This window comes from Balaenoptera borealis (assembly GCF_965194805.1).
Source record: "Balaenoptera borealis genome assembly, chromosome: 4".
NCBI lineage: Eukaryota > Metazoa > Chordata > Mammalia > Artiodactyla > Balaenopteridae > Balaenoptera > Balaenoptera borealis.
In genome coordinates this window covers 55,092,514-55,111,158 of record NC_138861.1, presented here as the reverse complement: position 1 = coordinate 55,111,158, position 18,645 = coordinate 55,092,514, and the positions used below count along the sequence as shown (strand labels likewise).

General features: G+C 34.2%; 1 protein-coding gene across 4 annotated transcripts in view; it reads right to left on the bottom strand.

The window, feature by feature from the left end:
• The window catches only part of ANTXR2 (ANTXR cell adhesion molecule 2), a 160,382-nt gene that overhangs the window by 112,329 nt on the left and 29,408 nt on the right, over positions 1-18,645 (bottom strand). For all 4 annotated transcript variants that reach the window (XR_014243739.1, XM_082389377.1, XM_082389376.1 and 1 more), the window contains exons 8-10: positions 13,888-13,948; positions 11,942-12,040; positions 10,069-10,138 (exon numbers count right to left, since the gene is read on the bottom strand). Coding sequence is in view for 3 of the 4 variants with exons in the window: in XM_082389377.1 (XP_082245503.1) it covers positions 10,069-10,138; positions 11,942-12,040; positions 13,888-13,948 (230 nt within the window). In the remaining variant the exon portion in view is untranslated. The remainder of the gene's footprint in view (positions 1-10,068; positions 10,139-11,941; positions 12,041-13,887; positions 13,949-18,645) is intronic.

The window sequence follows — 18,645 nt, the reverse complement described above, 5'->3', positions numbered from 1 at the left end:
CATCTAAATTTCACTCACTGGCGAGAGCTTTGTGTCACTTCTCCAGTGTCACTCTTCCAATTTCTTACTACATTCATATATTTCTCATGGTTATAATGGTATTTACTATATGATATTTATTTGTGAACATATGTGTATATTTTTATATGTATATATATTTGCTGGGAAATGTTTTCAGAAGTGTTGCAAACATGAAAAATACACTCTAAAAGTTATTTCTGCTTTTAAATTTTGTTGTTTCTTTAGAAAAAATTTTTGAAATTATTGGTATGATACTGGCACTGTTATGAGCTGATACTTTTGTCCAAAGCTCTGCTACTCCATTGCTGGCACACAGATTGATAAAACCATCTCACCCTCTAACCCAGACTCAATACCTTGACCTTTCTTTGCCCCAAGACTCCAATATACGTATATCATGTTTTGTCATATTTTATGTAACTTGCGCTAGTATCTATGGATTTCTCATTCTGAGTGCTATATAACTCTTATTGCTGGTTAGTATATTTAGGACAGTAGAACTCATACTCTCAGTTACAGAAACTTTATTATGGGCAAAAATGTATTAAAGCCACATTGTTTTTACACAATTCCATACATAAAGGAGAGGTGAGTAAAGAATTTATCTTTATTTGTCCCAAGAATAAAATACAATTGAAAAAGGGGATAGATTCAGCCCACATGTTGGGGAATTACGAGTTCTAGGTTTGAACCCTAGTCACTACCCTCTCAATCTTGCATTCTTCAATGTGTAAAATGGGGATAACTGTACCTATTTCAGAATTGCTTTGGGGAGGAGAGCTTGATAAAATAATGTACATAAAATGTCCAACACAGTGCCTGGAACACAGCGGGTACTCTATAAATTACTGTAACATCTGACTATTTGTCTAAAAAAATATTCAGCTATCAAGGTACTTTTATATAAAAATTTTAGATCCAAGTTAAAAAACAGCACAGATAATAGAGAAGAATGTATTGCAGCAAAGAAATAATTGCCTAATACTTTTTTGTTTACTTTAAAGAATTTCTCTTCTACTTACTTCCATATAAAAATAGAGAGAGCTAAATTGTTCCAAAAATGCCTAGTATAACATATAATGTCATGTAAGTTCGTGTAAAGAAATTATTCAAAGCTATTTCCTTCCTGTTACAAAATGTTTTCTTGATAAAACCCAACACTGCAACTATGTTGAGCTGTGTGCTTGAACCTAACACTTAAAACTGTACTCCAAATTGGTTTTTGAATGTTGGCCAGTAAGTTCAGTCAATCACTCAATCAGTCTATTACTCCAATATTTATAAATTGCCTACAATAGGCCAACCTAGGCTGTGCTTGGTAATAGGGCTGCAATAACAAATGAAACACAGCATTACAATGTAATTGAAAGGAAGCCACATGAACAATTACAATAGAATGTGATATTAACTAAAATAGGTATAAGCACAAAGGTACTAGAGGACCATATGGGAGTTACAACAGACTGAGCCTTGCATGGGGGCATCAACAAAGATTTCCTGCAGGAAGTCACCTCTATGATGAATCCTAAAGGATGATCAAGAATTAGTTAGGAAAAGAGATTAAAAAGGGACCCAAGAAGATGGAGCACTATTTAACAAGCTGGAAGATAAGAAAGGCACAGAACAGTCAAGGAATAAAAGCCATTCAGTACGGCATCAACACAGAATGTGAGAGTGAGAATATATGGTTTGAGGCCGAAAAGGAGAGTAGGAGAAGGATCATGAAGAACCCAGGATGCCATATTTAGATATTTGGAATTAGTCTTATGAGTTTTTAAGCCAGGCAGAAATATGGTCAGAATTGTGTTTTACAAATATCACTTTTTGCATCGTAGAGCATGGATTGGAAGAGTAAATTTCTACAGTAGAAGACCAGTTAACAATGTCATAGTGTATTTCACTGTTGGTAGGAATGGAAATTGGTGCACCTACTATGAAAAACATGATGGAGGTTCCCCAAAAAATTAAGAATGGAACTACCATATGATCCAGTTATTCCACTTCTGGGTATTTATCTGAAGAACACAAAAACACCAATTCAAAAAGATATATGCACCCTGATGTTCACTGCAGCATTATTTACAATGGCCAAGATATGGAAGCAGCAACGTAAGTGCCCACTGATGGATGAATGGCTAAAGAAGACGTGGTATATATGTACAATGGAATACTACTCAACCATAAAAAAATGGAATCTTGACATTTGTGACAACATGGATGGACCTTGAGGGTACTAAGTGAAATAAGTCAGATGGAGAAAGACAAATATGTACGATTTCATTCATATGTGGAATATAAAAACAAAGAAACAAAACAAAACAAAAACAAGCACCTAGATACAGAGAATAAATTGATGGCTACCAGAGGGGAAGAGCGGGAGGGCAAAATGGGTAAAGGGGGTCAACTGTATGCTGACAGATGGAAACTAGACTTTTGGTGGTGAGCATACTGTAGTGTATACAGAAGTCAAAACTTAATATTTGTATACATGAAGCTTATATAATGTTATAAACCAATGTTACCTCAATTAAAAAAAATTTTTTTAAAGAATTTCTCAGTGATGAGATTTGAATTTCTTCAGATAAGGACCAAAGTAGAACTGAACCAAATAGTGTCAATGAGGGTAATCTGAAATGAAAATTGAGAGGTATTAAGCAGTTAGATTAAAAAGGACTTGGACATTTATAGGATGTAGGAGTTGAGGAAGAAGGAGTAGTTAAAGATGGCTTCAAAGTTTGTGTTTTGCACAGGAAGGTGGGTAATCTTGCACAGGAAACATGAAAGGAACAGGTTTGAACAGAAGTACACGAGTTTAATTTGGGAACTTCAGGTTTAATTTGCCTAAGGGAAATCCAAGTGAATGAGCTGACATTTGGATAGTGGACATTTGGTTGGTTTAAAGCTAAGGGAAAGATCTTGTCTGAAGATTTGGAACTCATCAGCAAGAAAAGGAAGGCTTAGAGAAGGTGAGTTTATGGGTCAGGAATCCAGCCATGGTGAAAACTGACTAGGAAATGTAAGAAGAGGAGCCGGAGGTAACACTGGAGAAGAAACAGTCCCGGAGGTGAGACTATGAAGTTGTGAAAGACAAGGAAAGACCTTCTTCTGAGACAGGACTGGCCCACAGTGCAGATAATTCTGGGTGGTCAGGGAAGGCGAGGCTCAGAACTGAGGACTCTTTCAACTCCCTTTTCTATAAGTTGGTTCTACATTGTTTAGAATTGCTTACAAATATGTTCAATGGCTCTTTGCTCCATCCTCAGAACATTTAAGTAGAAGGATAGAAGAAACCTGAGCAACTTAACAAAAAGACTGCTTGAAGTGCATTTTAATGTCAATTGGTCCTCAATTAATAGTGATAAAACTAAATTCAAGGGTACTAAATTCATTCCACATGAGAAATTACTAAATAGTATTCTGATATATAACTAAGTAAATAAAGTTCAAAGTCCTAACGGTCACAGAGCTTTAATTTAATGTTTAATGATGTAAGACAATTCCAGAATAGAAGAACAGCTCATTGCCATACGTTAGGGCTACTCTGATCTGAGGAAATTTCATACTGCATGAAATATGGTTGACATTTCAATCATAGCAACCTATTTGCAAAGTATTTATTTGCTGCTGACTTTATGGATGTCCAATAAAAGACTGTCATTTTATGATCCATTTAAAAAGATGAAAAAATTAAATAAAATTGTGAAAGACATTTGCTGGAAGTAATAAATAATTTACCTCCAATTTGCACATACTGAAAATTAAACTGGCAACTACTCAAAAAGCTATTAAAATTATGGTGACTTAAGATATTTTGAAAGCAAGTGCTACTATTTAATACTCTGCAGAGCTTTTTAAAAGTTAGCTTTATGCATAATAAATTATGAGGTGAAAATAAGGCTTCAAATTTGTGAATAAAGACTCTACTTCTAGTTATGAATATATATATATATAAATTAATGTTTTGTTTAAGGATATTTTCTTCAAAGGGGTAAAAGGATAAAATAATTGAATAAAATAATTTCTTTTTGAGATACTCAATATATATATATATAACTAAAACAAACACTGCAGTCAGGAAAATTGCTAGATTTCAGAAGAAAAAAAAAGCTGTATCAGAATTGTACTGGACATCACACCTACACTTTTATTGTAAATGTTTTCAGTATTATACTGAAAATAACCCCATTTTAACTGCATTGTGTATCTTTTTAAATACTAAAAAGACGCTTCAAAATGATCACTCAATTTTTAGTGACTTTCATCTAAAAAAGTCAAATATTTTAGTAATAGTAAAAACTTTAATAATATAAAATTTAAAAGCAGATATATGAGGATTTAAATACATATTAAAGGAATATCTTCCATATCATCACATAGCTGTCCCTCTTTGAACACTTTTAGTTACCAAAACACTCACTAAATGATTCCAATTTTTACAAAAATCTTTCTTATATTGAGCTGAAATGTGCCTCCTTTTACCTTCCACTCTTTCTTTCTCTTGTTCTTGGAGCAATAAAGAATAAGTCAAATCTATCTTTCACATGACAGACCTGACGTTTGGAGAGCTGATGTGTCACACCTGAATCGTGTCTTTTTCAGTATTTTAATTCAGTATTTTAACATTTTCATACTTGGCAAGATTTTGTTGGCCACCCTAGACGTACTCGAATTAACTATTGTTCCTCTTAAAAGACAATTTCCAGAACTGAATATAATATTTAGGATGGAGATGCAATGCAGATTAGGTGAACTCATCACATTTATAGGTATAATCAGAAAGCGATATACTGTGTGAATGAATACATAAATGTTCCACCATTGGGGGAGGGGTATAGAGAAATATAAAAACTGAGAGGATCCTCAGCCTTAACCAATCTCACCAAGATTCTAATGTTTATATTCAAAATAAAGATACAACTAATGTCCTGGTATCCATGATTTAAAAAATAAATAAATCCAGTCTCATTCCTCATAAGGAAGAGAATAAAGAAGAAAGTTATGGTTGCATCACCTGCTACTAAGATAATAGAATTGGGGATCGTGTAGATATACAGATGGACAATATTTGGTCATCATGTGGCCTAGTGCTCCTGGCATGGGTGGCTGGGTTCCCCTGCAGACATTCACCCATTGTCAAGGGGCTATCAAGGCTGTAGCTTGGTGTCCCTGGCAGGCCAAGGTCCTGGAAACTAGAAGGAGGCCCAGTGATTGACACATTCACATCTAGAATGTCTACTATGGGGCCTGAGTGCTGCGGATGCTTCCAAGTGTGGTCCATCCTCTGGTCCCCCCACTACAAGAAGCTCATCTCAGGCCATGGTTTTGCCCAGAACCAGCTTGTTATTTGTAAGTACCCAACCAAGGTGGCTCAGCTCAAAGGTCACACAGTTCAGGTCCTCAGTCCAACCATGAGCCCAGACGGGGGCCCTGCAGCTATGGCGCTGCTTTGACACGGACCCTGAACAAGGGAGGAAGTGGGAGATCAGTGCAGCCAAAGCAGCCTCAGCCACCAAGTCATCTGTTGACGACCAATTCATCACCTCAGTTCTTTGTTTTTTTAAAGAATTTTTCTAATAAAAAAAAACTTTTGTCATGTCTCCCTCTCAAAAAAAACAAATTGATAAATTCACATAACCATACATATATAGGTATATATATATTTCTTTTAACTGTTCATGTGAGAAGCTGTGCTAAAGGCAGAATTTGTCAAACCAAGAAAGGGAAATGGAATTAATTTTATTCCAGGCAAGATAAATTATATTTAAAAAAATCACAACATTGAGGAAAATAAGATTCCATTACCAAGTCAGGCTCTAACCCCAAGTCTGCCACACATGCATCTCAGTGATCCTTCAGTATCAGATGCTTCAAATTTTCCACATACACTGATGTCCCACCACTTCTTACTTAAACCCTCTGTCAACTGTCTTTCCACGCTGCCTTTTAAGGGAACTAATACTATCAGTTTCATCTGATTTAGATATTTATTTCATATTTGCCAGAAGATTCTGGCCAATGTTTTTGAAAGCACATTTAACTATACCATATGCCTCCTTAAATCTATCAAACAAGCTGTAGGATCAGGATCTGGTTCATTCTGTTCTGTTTTTCTTTCTTCACAATGTGTTTATGTATATTTACCCAATTTGCTCTGTTCTTCTTGCCAAATTACAGGTTTGAGATCTCAACTATTGCAGAGCAGCTGTGCTATTGTTGATGTCTCACTAAACAAGGGTCAGAGAATAAGCCCATTTTGCAAGAATGGGTGACACCTGCACATTACACCAGGAGGCCACGGCCCTCAAAAGGGTAGGATCTGCAGAACTTCACAGAGTCCTTCCTACTCAAACTTAAGACATTTTGGTTCAAATGAACCACTGGCAGAAATTAATTCCCAAACAATCTACAGATTTTTCTAGGTAAGACAATTTGTTTAACCATATGACATTTTTTAATTAAATTGTGTCTAATGAAAAAAAATAGGAAATAACAATCTCAGAAAGAACAATCTCACCTTTGCATTCTTTCTGTTTAAAAACTAAAAATATGTTCATTTTAGTCTAAAATTCTATACCAGATAAAGAAATTTAATACATAGAGATTAAATTTCAATGTCTCTCAAAGAAAGGACTCCAAAGACCCATTCCAACAATGCTAAGCAATGATAAACCTGGATAAGATTTGCCCAGATAGCTTTAACTTTTGTTTACTCCACGACATCATTTTCCAAATGCAAACCTATGTCCTAGCTACTCTGCTACATTCTTAGTTCCCATCTCCAAGTAAAACATCTTCATGTTAAGCCTCTTTCAAACCAAAATTCATGAGCCCTCGATTTTTAAAGGAATAATCCTCAAAGAAAATGTAATTCAGGAAGTAACATAAAGATGAGAAAGGAACTGATAGAGCACACTAATGAGACGAGACACATGTCCGTGGCTCCAGCTCTGAGACTGTGCATCTGGCTTTGAGGCTGTCTGTCTAGGGTTACTTCACCAGCATGCTGTTAATTATTTAAGTGAGAGAACAGGGGGAACCATCACCACATCTGTCACCCTCACACAGGAAAAACTTTCATTCATTGTTGGGCCAGATGTGTTTATTTGAAACATAGACTAACTAGCTACTTAATGGTTTTGAATCCTTAGCCAAAAGCTAATTAGACAAACATATTAAGCACAGTCACCTTACAAGGCTAAACTGTTTCAGTTGTGTTGATTTTAATCCAATATCATAAGAGAGCTCATCCCCTACAAAAGTATCTGAAGGAAATTCAAGGCAAAGGAAAGGTCCAAATTACTTGCAACATACTTAGTAGAACAAATAATGATGTCGCCAAATGTCCGATACATTAACAAATAAAATCTTCACCTATTTTGCCTCAGTGGTGTCATGTACTTGATAGACAAAAAAGAAGCAAAAGTAATTATTTTAGACAGACTGCCTTCCAAAGCATTCTCAGCTTGCTTGTAGGTGAAATATTAATGTCAAAAAGCAAACAAATGATTTTTTCTCGTGCTTGATATTTATTATGTCTTATATGATTTTTTAAAATCACATCTTCTGAGTATTTAGCCAATCTACAAATCACTAAAGAATACCAGCAGTACCTATGGCAGTCTTTTAAAAAGGAGACTGTGCCCCAAGGCAAATTCTAGAGAAAACAAATTCAGTGTTGGATAAAACAGGTATATTGCATTTTATAACTACTTTGGAGAAGAAAGTAAGCTGTCTTCCTTAACTAGTCATTACTTAACTAGTCATTACTATGAAAAGGTCAAGATAGTTTCCTGCTCTCTTAAATGGTATGATTCCCCAAACAGAATTCTGATCATCTTTCTCCTACCTGATATACCCAGTAATCAAATGCACTCTTTTAGCTCTTTATATAAATAGTAAATCAAAATGTTTGAGAAAAATGTATTCATTCTTTCATGCAACAAACATTTAGTGAATCTACTATCTGTCAGGCATTGTCAGTGCTAGAGATACAGAAAGAAACAAAATAAACCAAATTCATCCCAGCAGGAGGGAGACACAATAGCAAACAAATAAATGCTTTGGAGAAAAAGTGAACCATGAAAAGAGAATAGAGACTGTTAAACTCAAGGGAGGGGGAAGATTGTATGATTAAATAGGGTGACTGGCAAGGGCTTACTGAGAAGGTGATGTGTTGAACAAAACTTGAAGTTGAGAGAGTGAGACAAGAAGGAAGGAGCCTTTCAAGCCACTGGAATAAGCTCAGGTGGTTAAAGAACAACAAAGAGGCCAGTGTGACCATAACAGAAGGGGCAAAAAGAGGATGAAGTTGCAGTGAGGGCCAGATCTTGTAGAACCTTATAGAACATTGCAGTGATTAGACTTGCACTCTAAATGTAATGAGGAACTCATTATCAAGGATTTTAAGAGGAGGGGTGACATAAACTGATCTATTTTAACAGGATCACTTTTGCCAAGGACAGAAGAAGAAAGATGGGTTGAGAGGCTAATAACCTAAGCAAGAAATGACAGTAGCTTGGTCTAGGGTGGTATCCGTGGTGGTGGTGGGGAAGGACTGGATTCTGAACATGTTTTGAAATCAGAGCTGAGATTTGCTTATGGGCTGCATAAAAGAGATCAATAATGAGTCAAAGGTTTTTTACCTGAACAACAAAAAGGATGGAGCTGCCAGTGACTAAGAGAGAGAAGACAGCTCTGAAAGTAGACTGCAGAGAACGATCAGGAGAATCAATATGGACTTATAGATTCAATAAAATAAGACCAAACTTTAAGTCAACAGATTTATCGTTGCTAATACAAGACTATTACTCAGAAAGCCATTGAGTCCCACTGTGCCCTTGTGGTACAGATGGCTCCACGTAAAATGGATGGGCCTTAAATTCCAAGGCCAGTCTAATTTGGCCATAAGCATGTTACCAATACCAGATTATTATATGACTCAGAAAATGAATACTTTTTTATAGAAAGAAAATAGATTCTGATAGTCTTGCTTTTATAAGTTATATTATGCAGCTCTTTACAATCAATTTCAAATAGAAAGCTGATACTGCTCCAATTTACTTGGATGACCAGAAGTGATGTCCAACAGATATCTTGAATATTTAAGCATCCACAAAAGTTAAGTGCTCAAGTTAACTTCAAACTACTAAAATGATTTTCTTAGGTTCCACAAAGGAAAATATAATCTTCACTCTCTGAACACTAATCCAGACTTTGGATTGGGGCCTTAGTATTTTAGTTTCCTCTGATCCAGAGGAAGGTTTGAGATCAGTATATAGTGATTCTTGAAAACTGCTTCCTATCCATTATCCTAAGCATATTACATCTACTACTGTTGGACAAGAGAACATTTGAACTATCTGCAATCATTTCCTGCATAATAGAGAGGGCAGGGGGAAAAAAATCACACATGGAAATATTAAGTTGATGGTGAAATTATCTGTATATAGGTGATTAAAATAAAAGCCCTTCTTCCAAACTAAATATCCCTTATTTTATCCAGTTATCATGGTTTATTGCCACACCAAAGAACATGAAAATATACTCCTTAACAGGACTGGGACACAAATTAATGCACAAATATTTCCTAGTCTAAGTTGTGCCTTATTGAGCCATGTTCCTTTTGCTCTTCAATCTTAATATTTAAACACTATAGTAATTAGTCAAAATCCCACTTTGAAACTCTTGTGTGTATGTGTATGTATGTGTGTGTAAATTCAATACTCTAAAGTTCAAAATAATGGCTATGGCTTTATTATTTAAAGGCTCTAACAATAGTTCTCAAATCTATCCAGATAAATATTTATAGAGCCTTTTAATCAATATTTAAGAAAAAAGATAAAACAGACTTTACCCTTTTCAACCTACTAAGGATACGTATAGTTAAAGTACTAGTACTAACCAGAGTGATTTGCCTAGGATTTACTATTTCATGTTTAATCTGTATATCAAGAAAAGATAAAATAAAACAACCAATGTATATTTTGTCATCATTTCCTTATAATTTGTAGCTAAAAAGTTTTTAAATGTTTTTAATAAAGTACTTACTGTCCAACTTCATTCAGGGTAGGTGCAGGACAAAGCATAGAATTACTTTCCACACTCACTGGCATTACACCTATAAAATAATATGTCATTTAATCAATAAAGGGTTTTATGTATCTCACACAGTTTCATTAAAAATATGAAGAGACGCAGCAATCAGAGTTCAAGTGTGGGACATTAGATATATTAGCATGAAAAAAACAAAAAGATACTCATCTAAAGAAAGAGAAGGAACACAGAATGAAAAACAGGAAGAGATTATATGCCTCATTGATATATAGTACTGGTAAATCATAAATTACGATTTTTTGATATAGATTAAGTTCACATACAGCTTGTAGATACTATAAAATTATTACCTTTTCTCCCTCAATTTTGCCAATATATTAGATTTTCAAGGAAAAATTATATATATTTTAAAAGCAGAATTTAAAAATGATAGAGAAGACAAATGTCCAAAGGATAATACATTTCTTTCAAGAGTTTAATAAAATAATTGGGTTTATAATATATAAACACATTTTATAGAATGCTTAAATTGCCTTGCAATTTTAATAGCATATGAGAAAAATGATCTAGACTATAAATACTCAGAGAAGTTACATAATTAGATGGATAATGTTAGAATACAAATGATGAAAATACAATCTGACTCAATTTATTTGAGATTTACTTTAATAAATTCAATCCTATGTAGCTAAGTGTAAAATATGTTTATATTATAATCAACTCAAATATGTAATCAAAAGGAGTAAGGTAAAGCTAATGCTTAGATACAGATGACTACTGAATAAAAATGGTAAAATTATTTTGTCCTCTTCAGTTGTAGAACCTACTAGGAAGAAAGTTTTTTACAAATATTATTGTCTTTCCTTACCAAAATGATGATCTTAATAAGAAAGAGAGGAATTACTGATGGCATTTACCATGCTGAGATCCTCACCACTTTAATTCAACAAACGTATGGAGCAGTGACTGTGTATGTAGCCAAAGCTGTGCTAATTGGAGGGTTTAGAACCATCAGATAAACAACAAAATTGTAGATGAACCTCTCAAAAAATAATTCCACCAGAGTTCACAGAGTTGCAGCATCTGCCTTACAGTATAAAATTTTAGAAGACAATATAATCATCAATGAGGAGAAAATGTCTTAATAGAGACCCAAAACGCTCAGCATACTAAGATCTATTTAAAGAGCAGAAGTTTTTCTCAAAATGAAGATAAAAATTTTACACTCATCTTCTCCTATTTTGAAAGCCAAGTGAGGGAAAATAAAACCTAATTCCCTAAATATGATAATTATCAACAAACACTGTGCCAGGTGGGCATTGGAGATATATCTATAAGGCAAAAAGCCCGTCTTCAGGAAACTGGCTGACAAATTATTGGGAAATTAGATAAAGATAACAAGTGACAATAAAATAAGGCAATAAGTAGTAGAATAGTCCAAGACAGTTAGATTTTCAGGCAAGAGTTACAAGAAACAAATCTGGAGAAAGAGGCAATTAAATAAGGTGGTGGATAGAGTCCGTACGGAGTGCAATCAGGAAAACTGGGTTCAACTCTCAGCTCTGCCCATTATTACTTGTGTCACCACAGGCAAGTTATTTGACTCTTTCAGACACAAGGGCATCATTTGTATAATGAGGCTACTTAGGATGGGGTCCAGCATTTATTAAGTTATGAACAAATGTTGCCATTATTAAATAACTATTAAGTAATTATTATTACTACTTGTATTATCATTGGACTTCCTTTCTTTCCCCTCTGATAAAAAAATATAGCACAGTTGGTTTCAGTTGGGGAAAAGAGGAAAACACTTGATGCTGATATACTATGGAGACATTAAAGCAATATTGAAATTATGGAGACCTACTCTTGGTGTATGTTTCATTAACAGTGTAAGTACAGAGAACACTGCCATTCCGACTGCCCAAGTTGAATCCTCTTCCATTCAAAACTATTTGAAATTCCTCTAGAAGTAAAAGGAAAAATAAAAAATTTAATCACTACTTTACAAAAACAACAACAAAAAGCATTACTTGAAACAAAAGTATCAAGGTACAAAGAATGAATTTTTTAGTACTAATCAGCCAACTAATAACAACGAAGACACGGTCCTACTTGCTTTCTTAGACCCTCCAGGTACGTACAGTGAAGATACCCTTCACTGCCACGTAGAGATGCGTTATTTTATTTTTTGAACAAAGTGTTTTCCAATAGTGACCAAGATTTTAGAATTGAAGCATAACAGTCATCCCAGACAAACACCATACAAACTTGCCCAAATTCTATCCTGAAGAAAATATCCACAGGAAAGAAAACCCTTTGTTTTCCTCTTGTCTTAGGAACTGAGGTATGAGAACGTAAAGAAGTTAATGCCTCATATTATCTGGTTCTTAGAACAGTCGTGTATTATATTTTCTTCAATCTATGACACCCCGTACATAGCTCTTCTTTAACAGCTTCTTCACATCCTTAATTCTAGTTTTATTTTCTGTTGCATACAAACTTATAACTCATCAAGGGTCATGCATTTTGGACTAATAATAATCTATGGCCAATAGGTAAAAGAGGTTGATTGAACTCATATTCTGTGTAAGAAGAGCAGTCACTAAATGTTAGAGAGTGAAATAATATGCTAGAAGAAAATTTTAGTTGCCAATCAATGTTCTGATTGGCAACTAAATGTTTGCTGCTTAGTTGCAAGGTGGTATGTCAACTATTTTAATAGTGATCAACTTTCAATCCTCTCAGAGACCTCCTATCTGAAATAATCTAACACATATAGAGTAATTAACTGTGGAAGAAAATACTGCCATGCCACTCTCCATTCAGTGTATTATGAAAGGAATTTTCTTATAAGTTAAAATAAAGTGCAAGTGAAACTTAAAATGTGACTCAGAAAAAGAACATGAGCTTTAGGAGTGAGACAGACAAGAGTCTAACAGGACAGTTACTAATAGCAAGTACTGAACATGTCTCTGTCTCAGTTTCCCCATCCGTGAACCCGGGGTTATAAAACTGTCGAATAGTGTTGTTATGAGGATTAGGTAAAATTCTAAATGCATAGAATGCCATCCTGCTCTGGAATGTTCAAATGCACTATTCCTCTTGAACTTCTCAGTAATCATTAATGGAGGAGTCCAAAGATGTAGAACTTCATCCCATGTCCAGCATTTGGGAGGTTCTGCAGTAAATTGCACAGCACATTTCCTTCCCCACCAGACCCAATGTTTTTCCTTTGAAAGAAAAGTCAGGTTAAAATGGACTCCAGGTAAGACTTGAAGTAGAAATAGTATAGGCTAGAGAGAATCGCACTCTCTTTGGGTTGGATGGCTTGAAAGTGCTAAAACCCGAGTCTGTTCTTAGAACCAACTGATGAAGCCACCTGCTTCTTTCCTGCCATCCACCCATAAATCACTTCTTTATGGGCCCTGAGCTGGCATGTACTGTACTTTGGCCAGGTCATCAAGGCATGGAGCTCAATGTCTACAGATACCTGACTGTTTGTATAATCAGATAAAAGAGAAAATTTTCTATTTTACTTGTCATAGGAAAGGTCTCAAACATGAACTAAATATACAGAAGATTTTAAAAGCCTGTCACACAATATGTTCATTATTTAAAATAACACTCCAATCTTAAAAATTTGAATTTAAAATAGAAATATTTCAAGGAATTATTTAAAAATTCTTACAGAAAAAGATGCCAAAAAATTAATTTTGCTATTCTCTTTCCAACATGAGTTTCAAATCGTATATTTTAACTAGGAAAAAAGTACAACTTCTTACAAGGTATTTTTAAATTCTAACCACTTACCCCCCACACAGACGCTTGAGGGCCGTAATTCCAGGATTTCAGTGCACGACTGAGCTAGTATCTAAAAAGGAAAAAAAGAAGACCAAGGTATAGCACTAAATCATAACATGTAAAGTGAATTATAAGATTACTAATAATCTGTGGTCCTCCCTTTAACTTCAATAGATGGCAGAGAAAATTTTATTAACCATCTCATATACAGCTACCAAGCTCTTAGGAAATTTCTGTGTCGTCTTTCAGTATATATTCTAAGATTGTATTCTGTAGGAACCCTTATTTGATTAGAATAAATACAGATAAGCACAGATAAAGTGGGTTGTTGCCTCAAAGTCTGGGAACCTTAGACATGAAAAGATAACTAAAATTTCCTGATAGCCATAAAATCAATGCTGAATTTCTCATCAGGCAAAAACAAGATAGCAAAATCAGACCTCCTATTTAATTATGCTAATTGAATGTTTTCTATTAAAAGGTTCAACATAATATCAATAAATAAACACTTCTTTATTTGACTCTGGCATTTCTATTCAATTTCTCTGCCTCAGTTCCCATAGACGCTAATCCTCCTTACATGCATCAAACATTACACTTGCAGAACACAGGCCCCTTGTATGAGCCAAATATTATTCTCAAAAAGACAGACTCTCTACTCCAGCATTCCCAGAGCACAGGAACAGAATGGCTCTTCTTAGCTTGTTCTGAGAAACAGAAACCACCATACAAGGCACAAGGCTACGAGCGAAAAACAACAATGATGAAATAAGCTGCTCCTAATGGACTCAACAATCCTGCCTTTATTTTTAGAACTGCTCTGCACTACATTAGCAAAGGCAGACAAGTTCCAGATGATATTTGAACGACATTTCTTTCTTGACAGACATTAAAGACAGATGATGTACAGTAGTTTCTAGCATCTCCTGCTCATAACTAAAACAGGAAGGAAGGACTGTAGCAGGATATAGAAATGCTTTCTGTGCTTTCTTTAATAACAGTGGAAATATAAATTGTCAGACTCTAAAATACAGCTGGGTCAAATCACGGAATTTTTGTTGCTGAATATGCCTCTCTGAAAGAGGGAACATTTGCACTTTTTAAGGTCATTTCCCAGTGAATCCACTTTTCACTTAGTGATTGAGGTTTTAGTAATTAGGAAACAAATAGAATAAAATACTATATCTGAGAAATTCCAAGTGAGGTTTATTTAAGCTCATAAATAACCAAAGAGATTCCAGAGTCACCCAAAGACTGTCAGGGCCCAAACACCTTGTGGTTTGCTATTTTATCTTTGACAATCAACACTCACTCCTTTGATGAGTGAGTACCTTTGTTCATTTAAGAATTGAGGACCATTGTCAAAGGTTAATGTGCCCTCTTGGAAGGGAAGTATCTCAAATCACTAACATCTTTAAATATTTTGACATAATTCAGATAACAAGACTCTGAAGGGAACAGAATACAAAAGTTTTGCCAAAGGAATATGAAGCTAAAAAGGTTTTGCCAAAGGAATATGAAGCTAATAATACCCTAACTAACAAAATTGGGGCATTATTGCTTTAGTTTTGACCAATTTGAAATAAAAGTGAGAACTGAGCCTCGAAAATGGACAGTCAAAAGAAAACATAAAGCCCCCAAATCTACTTTATCTGGTGACAATTCTTCAAAGAATTTATTTTAAAATAAATCCTGTTAAGGAAACTGACTGATCTTAGCTTACAATCTTTTTACTAGTTATTTTAGGCACACCTCTATCAGCATTACAGAAAAATGTTTTAAACATCAAGAAAATTATGAGAGAGGCTTAAAGACTGAGTCTATTGGAAATAGAAATCATTTTAAAAAAATTCCTTAGAATAAGGTAAATCAAGAAATTATAAAGAGATTTTCCAAAAGCTGTGTCAAAGACTATGCAACCCAGAATGACCTGTGTGAATTTCTGAAATTATGTTGGTTTTCTTTCTCCTAAAAATATTGGCCATAATTAAATCAGATCTCAAACTATTAAGACAAATGTTTGTGTTGACTTCCTCTTTTGATTTGATGTATTCCATCAAAACATTTCTAAAATGGTAGTTCTAATAGCAAGATCAAATGATCAATTCTAATGGAGCTCTCCTTAAGACTGGAGAATAAACACCTTCAAGGGCCATTGATGGTCTACTGTTCTGAAGTCAGACCCTGTTTATCCCCTGTAAAGTATTTTGATTTTCAAGAATAAGTTCAGGAAAACTTAGAAATTTATGTTCTATTCAAGTCTGAGATTAACAAAATTAAATTACGTTAAGCAGAGATTAAGGATAACTAAAGGTTGGTTACATCTTGCAGTAACTTGTATAATATACATTTATATATAAGAATACCCTTACATTAGTTTAATATTCATACTTAATTATTTTAACAAAATGAGTTCTATAGAAATGATATTATTGAATGAAAAAGTGATTCAGGTAACACATTCATTGAAAGACAAGCAGTTTAGACCATGAGTCATTAAAGTGGCATCACCATCTGACAAAATCTAGATGAATCCCCCTCAGAACACTACCTACCTTTCTCTAAAGTTTATTTTGATTTTTTTATTTCTTAGGATCTTATTGAGTGTTGAATCACCTCCTCTATTAGAAGACAAACTCTGAGCATAGAAATGGGATCATATTATACTGTGCTAGCCTTCCAGGACTAGCACATTGCTTTGTACACACAGTAAAACAACAAAAAAAATGCTTAGAGAATACAGATTGAATGCACGAATTAATGAGAATATTAAAAATGTCTATCTAGTAAGTAAATCAACAATCATAAAAAGACCAAGATAAAGCAAAATAAAGTTAATTTATGTGAAAAAGCATCTAGCCTTTCAAAAAATTTTAAAGGTTGGAAATCCAGAGACCCATAATTTGAAACTAAGTTCACCTAAACCATCTTCACATGATAAAATAGAGAGCAAGAAAATGTGGTGGGGAAAGAAAGGAGAGAAGAAAGTGTATGCATTTTAGAAAATAAAATTTGCTCTAAATTTGGTTTTTCTATCTAGAGTTTACCATGTTGCTATTTTAAGAAAAGAACAACTAGAAGTTGCTGTGATTTAATATTCGTATGCAAATAGTTTACATTAAATTTTTAAACAAGCACTTCCATAAATACAAAGCACTTCATAATCTAGTCTCACCAAGTAATTGCACAAGTTCAAATGCTCAAGACCTCAGAATGGACCTATTACATTAAAATTGTCATCACTAAATGACAACTGACAGATGGGACACCTATTTTGAACACTAGTTAATTTTTACCAACTTAAATACTGTTACTGATTGATTGAACATTGGATCAGGTGTCCCATCTATGATAATTGATGCATTATCTTTCATACTCTGCACTTTCATCACCTGTACAACAGAGGACCTTGTAAGGATGTTTCTTCAAATATATGTTGCCATCTGCCTTCATTAAGTCTCAACAGAAACAGAAAATAGTTTCCAATAAAGGTCGGCCTTAGTTGACATCAAGAGAGCTAATAGCACCATAGAATGAATTTAAAGACAAACCAAATGCTATTAATAAAACCAGGGTTCTCTAAGTCATGGACACACTAGATGCAAAATTGCATCATTTGAGACTTTGGAGTCCATTTATGTGTATATATATATATATATATATATATATATATATATATATATATATATAAATTGGCAAAGAACTTGATGATCACCATGAAAAAAGTATACTACTGAAGCATCTGTTCACTTAAAAAATAATATTAGTATTAAGGAATATTTATAAATGAAAAAAATATGTACATTATTATCTAATCCCTACTTTTAAATCCTCAAATGTTAATATGGATGACAAAAGTCAAACTTTGTAAATTCAGTACAACTAGCAGCAGTCAAAAATTCAAAAGAATTTCTAACAATAATAATAATTACCATTTCTTGGGTGCTTATTATGTTCTAGGAACTGTGCTAAGCACTTTATATAAATTTCTTCAATTAATCCTTCCAAGTCTTAAGACTGCATACTATCTTTATCCCCATTTTACAGATGAGAAAATTGGAACTTAGAGAGATTTTTAAAAATTGTCCTAGAACAATTAGCTTTTTAAATAGCAGAGCCAGATCTCCCCAGGTTTGATTGAGTCCAAAGCCCATTCCTCTAATCAGTGCCCTCTGCCACCCTCCAGACTTGTGATAAATGGTCTACCCATTACAAAACCTAATATCCAACAAACTAGTGAAATTTACCTGCTTGTTTTGCCTGGACACCTTTTATACTATCCAAAACAATCTAAAATCGGGCTTATTTCTTATCTTCAAAATTATGTCACTAAGCTTTCACTTTTATTTATGGGGTTTTTACAGGTTTGTTTTAAAGTTCCCAACACCACTGACTGTGAATAAATTCAAATTGTAGATCATCCTATGAGTTAGTAATATATGGGATAACCAAATGGTTAGGGGCCTCTCTCTTTTTATGTATTTATTTTTCTCTATTGTCTTACTTTATTACCGCTTTCTTTCTCAAATTTGGTTTTGCACAGATAAAACACTTGTACTTTTTACTTCTCAGCATCACCTAGAAGCTAAAAGACAAGCCAGGCTACCAGAACAACAAGCTACCAGAGGTCCTAATACTGGTATAAGAACACAACAAGCACTTGGAAACTAAAATCAAACTTAGAAAAATTAATTTGTTATTCGATCTTAGGACAGATTTTTTTTTCCGTAAAAGTAATGATGTCAATGGTATTTAGGTTTCATAGTT